This window comes from Penaeus chinensis, chromosome 10 (assembly GCF_019202785.1).
Source record: "Penaeus chinensis breed Huanghai No. 1 chromosome 10, ASM1920278v2, whole genome shotgun sequence".
In the NCBI taxonomy this organism is placed as follows: Eukaryota; Metazoa; Arthropoda; class Malacostraca; order Decapoda; family Penaeidae; genus Penaeus; species Penaeus chinensis.
In genome coordinates, this window is record NC_061828.1 from 13,925,325 (window position 1) to 13,930,324 (window position 5,000).

Genomic DNA, 5,000 nt, shown 5'->3' on the forward strand with positions numbered 1-5,000 from the left:
CTTTGACATCCTTTCAAATACCAGGTGGAGCCTTCAGGGTGATAGCCTGTTTCATCGCGACACACCAAAGGCATTCCCTCTGGAAAGGACGAATGTCATAGTCTTTTTTCCCCCTCTGCTAGTGAGAAGTGCTATGAGCCATTAATATTTTCAGACTGAAACTACGCGAGAAATATTTTACACCAAATTTCTAGACTCTTATGACAAGGTTAATCAGTCCAACCACATGAATACTTTCCCATGAGGAACACTAATATGTAGTACCATTTTTTTTTTTTCTAATTGCTTTTAGCTGTCATGGAATTTTAAGGGGCATGACTAAAATAATCAATTAAACACGCATGCGCCATTACAGGGACATCAGATCCGGACAAATGCTGTGAAGTTTGCGATAGACTGTCTCGGAGGCAGCAGGTTACACTGATCAGGCTGCCCGTATATTCAACATTATGAACAGAATGCAGTTTTGAAGGTAAAGGCAATTTCACATCACTGCAAATTGTGTAAGAAACTTGTCACATAAAGTCCCATTCCCTATTTTAATGCTGAAAAACTGCATCCAAACGAGCAAACAACACTCGAAACAGAATATAATTGTTTGATTATATTTTATATTGTATGTTATTAACACTGACCTTGCCTTTCATATGATTAGTTATGAAAAAGTTTTTTACCGATCAGAGAAGGCATCTAAATAATATAAACACTATGGCACAACTCAAGTACGTACAGTTAACATTCGACTGACAGCCCTCTACATGAAAAGAAACATACCCTAACATTTGTGCTGGGCATGTATATTGTAACTAAAGTTTACCAAATCAGATATCATGTATTGTCAAGGGACTTTCCTTCTATATGTAATTTTAAAGTTTAAATTTTCAAGAAAAAAATAATTTTAAATCAATCAATCGCCACTGAAGAAACGAGTCTGTTACCTCGAATCGGCTCAATTTTTTTACCCACACCAGCTTGGGTCACAGTGGCCAGCGTTACTATAAGCAGCAACAGTATAATTCTGGCCATCGTAACAGTGCCCCTGCCCACGCAGAAAAAGTCGAGCCTATTTACTGGGACGCTCTGACACACTGAAGGGGAGTGGAAGCACGAAACACTCTGGGTACTGCATGACATTCGAGTAATATATATACTCTGTACTTGTCACTCGGTTGCCCCACACTTTTTTTTTATCGCTTTAATACTAGTGTTATTGTTATTATTTTATTTTTTTCATTTATCAGCACTATCGCTTTCACTCTCACATTGATTTAATTTTCCATATTTGCGGATGCAGAGGCAGATGCGTTATTTTTAGTCATAAGTATATCATTGATATATTAAGAAATAAGGAAACCAATAATATATTTATCAGATAATGTTACAATTTCAATTATCTGTGTTATCAGGATGCTGTACCATACATTCAAGATTAGCTAGGACAGCCCTGATTTTTAGTCCTGGTTATAGATAGATAGAGAGATAGAGGTGGGGATAAGAAAGAGGGTGAGAGAGAGGGGGGTGAGGAGCAGTGGAAGAGAGACAGAGAGAGAGGGAAGGAGAATGGGATAGAGAGAGAAAGAGGGAGGGAAAGAAAGAGACAATGATAATCATAACATGATGACAATAGCAAGGATAATAATAATAACAATAATATATATATATATATATATATATATATATATATATATATATATCGTAACGCTTATTCAGCTCTATTTTGAAGGACTTATTATTCAGCCGTTATTAATGATTTATTAATTTCAGTTTGTTATATTATGATCAAATATTTTATATCATTTGATTAACCTTTAAAGTTTATTTGCATGAATTTACACCTTCCAGTTAATATTATTTTCTTTTGTTAACGTTCCTGAAGTCTACATCCATGCATACTTACATACATATATATATATATATATATATATATATATATATATATATATATATATTATTACACATACTGTATATGTGTATATATTATATATGTATATGCTTATATAGGTAGGTAGATAGATATGGATATAGGTATATATATTCGCGCGCGCGCGCACACACACACATGTGTGTATATGCGTATACATATATCCATATATATGTATATATACACGTATATGTGTATATGTATATATACATATATATTGGTATATACTGTATGTTTTCGTATATACACACATACATATATGTGTATATATGCATATATATACATATAAATGTATATGTATACATATATAAATGTATGTATATTCATACACATGTGTATATATATATGTATATACATGTATATATACATATATATGTATATATACACATACATGTATATATACATATATATATGTATATATACACATATATGTATATATAAATATATTATCGCTATAATTATTTTCATTATCATTATTGTCATTGTCATCATTATCATTATCATTATTAATACTTAATTATGCTCATAGTCACCATTATGATTATTTAATAATTGATATCATTAATCCTAGCATTAATCTTAATAATAATCATCATTATCATTATTATCATAGGTATTAATCATTATCATTAGCATTTTTTATCTTATCAACATTATTGTTATTATCATAATGATTGTTGCCATTATTATCATTATCATCACTGTCCTTTACATTATTAACTTTACTTGTAATGATTTTCTTGTTATTGTTGTTATTGTCACCATAAGAGTCATTCTTCTTGAGAGGCAGAAATGGAATGAGTGTTTATTTATATCTCTTTATCCTTATTTACTTACATGCGCACATGTTGTATCCACCTTTTATATACGTTTTCGAGGATTTCCTTTAAAAGTGATAGCGGGCATCCTCTTTTCTCTAGCGTTGTGGAGCAACATCACGTTATTCTGAGTCCACTTATCTCTTGGTGTCTCTTTCGAAATGGTTATCGTGTCGTGTTGTTTTGAAGCCGATGTGCAAGCATGCCACCTGTTCTGGGGCACATTTTCCTTCTTTGCTTCGTCGCCTTACAGAAAGAGAGAGAGAGAGAGAGAGAGAGAGAGAGAGAGAGAGAGAGAGAGAGAGAGAGAGAGAGAGAGAGAGAGAGAGAGAGAGAGAGAGAGAGAGAGAGAGAATGAGGAAGAGGGAGAAGGAGGGAGAGAGATAGAGAGGGAGTGATTGAGGAAGGGAGAGGAGGAGAGAGAAAGTAAGAGATGTTAAGGAGAGAGGAAGTAAGAGATGATAAAGACGGGAGGGGGAGAGGGAGGGAGGCAAGGTGAGATAGTAATAAATGGTAGTTTATTTAAGTCTTGCTTCATCCAATATTTATAAACCTGATATTGATAATTTAGATGTTCCTTTAATCTTATTCTAAATGCATTAAAAGTAGGAACGTTTTTGATTTTACGTGTTAGCTGGTTCCAGATTATGGGTTCACGTGTTTGTATTTGCCATCCCCTTATTTCTGTATTTCTGGATTCTTTGACACAAGTTGTGTTGCCAGTGGTTGGAAGAGGTAGGAGTCACTTTGGATAACAACCTTGAATGATTATATGGATTAGTTTGCAAATATCGTAATTGCATTTGTACTGGATTTTTAACCATTTTGTTTTTGTGTGTGCTGCAATTTAGCCATGCTTATTAACACTGCCAAATGCTTCTTTCGCTACAAGGTTTTGTATTTTTTGAGTTTTCTGAATCGGAACTTTATTAGTTCTTGTTTCATCTAGAATAGATAACTTACTGTGCCCATTACTTCTTCATAAATATTGTCGACATGGGTCTCAAATGTTATATAATTGTCTAAATGTCTAAAAGTGTGTTACCGATTACCTGTAAAGATACAATATGGTTTATTCGGATTTATCTCGGGGTCATTGATGTCGAAATAACTTTTTGCTTGTGCCAGTGTCTTATCAATTTCTTATTAAATTTCAGTTTGCAGAATCACTGTGGAGAGATTGTGAATCATCGGTATAATGAAGACTGAAGGGAATTTTGGGCTATGGTCGACAGATCGTTTACGAATATTGTGGATAAATTCCCGTGACTTTGGACTGATTTGGTTCAATTGGTTAAATAACTTCTGAACCAATATGCAATGATTTTATGATTTCTTAGTTTACTAATAAGAATTTTGTGGTTGACACTATCGAAAGTCTTCGACAGATTGCACAGCTTAAGCAAATTTATTTAAGCTGGTGTCTAAATTATCATAAATTTAATTTGTTACCTGTTTAAGTCCTGTTTCAGTAGATAGCGTACTTATCAAATCATTATGTATTTTGGATAATAAGTCACTGGTCTCTAGAGATGTCAATTGGTCTGCTATAATTTTCTCCATAACTTTAGACAGTAGGGCAGTGATTCTGAAACTACCACGCCCCCTATACGAATTTGTCCTTCCCTCCACGCCCCCCTTCGATCTATTAATAAAATTCTCTTCCATATTGTATGAATTAGTCACATTATGATCAAACTTGCCATTCTTTAACCATATTCTTGTTAAGAGAATAATAAATATGATGAGAGAAATTCCAGCTTTTCCCAAGGGTTCGCGCCCCTCTAGAAATACCTGACGTCCCAGGCTGAGAATCACTGGTGGAGGGAGTATGGCAGATGTGTGTGCCATTCTTCAAAAGATTTACGTTGTCAGTTACACAAAGACGAAGCGATTTCAATTTCTCAGTCATTTGGAATATAATCTTAGACATAAGGCACTCATCTTACACCAGAATGAAGAGACAGAAAGTCCGCAATCACATGGAATATGATTTCAAGCGATAAGTTCAAGTGTATCGCGCGAATGGATGGAAGGGTGACGACCCAACCAGAATCATTAGCACTATCACTTTTAGGATTAAAGAATAATGTGTGGAAACAAGAATTTGATCAATGACGAAGTGTCATGTTATGTTGCCAAGATGACAGAAAATTCGCAGTACAAAAAAGTCGAAAGCCGCCTGTATCTTTCGGTCCAGTGTATATATTTTTCTTTTTGCATTTAAGGGGAAAAAGAAAATTCAAAGAAAATGTAGCTTT

General features: G+C 34.0%; 1 protein-coding gene across 1 annotated transcript in view; it reads right to left on the reverse strand.

Moving 5' to 3' along the window:
- Positions 1 to 1,103, reverse strand: part of LOC125029803 (U-scoloptoxin(16)-Cw1a-like) — a 1,566-nt gene extending 463 nt beyond the window's left edge. The window contains exons 1-2 of the mRNA XM_047619964.1: positions 939 to 1,103; positions 1 to 79 (exon numbers count right to left, since the gene is read on the reverse strand). The exon at positions 1 to 79 is cut by the window's left edge and continues 48 nt beyond it. Coding sequence (XP_047475920.1) covers positions 1 to 79; positions 939 to 1,026 — 167 coding nt within the window. The 5' untranslated portion in view covers positions 1,027 to 1,103. The remainder of the gene's footprint in view (positions 80 to 938) is intronic.
- Positions 1,104 to 5,000: the final 3,897 nt, after the last annotated feature.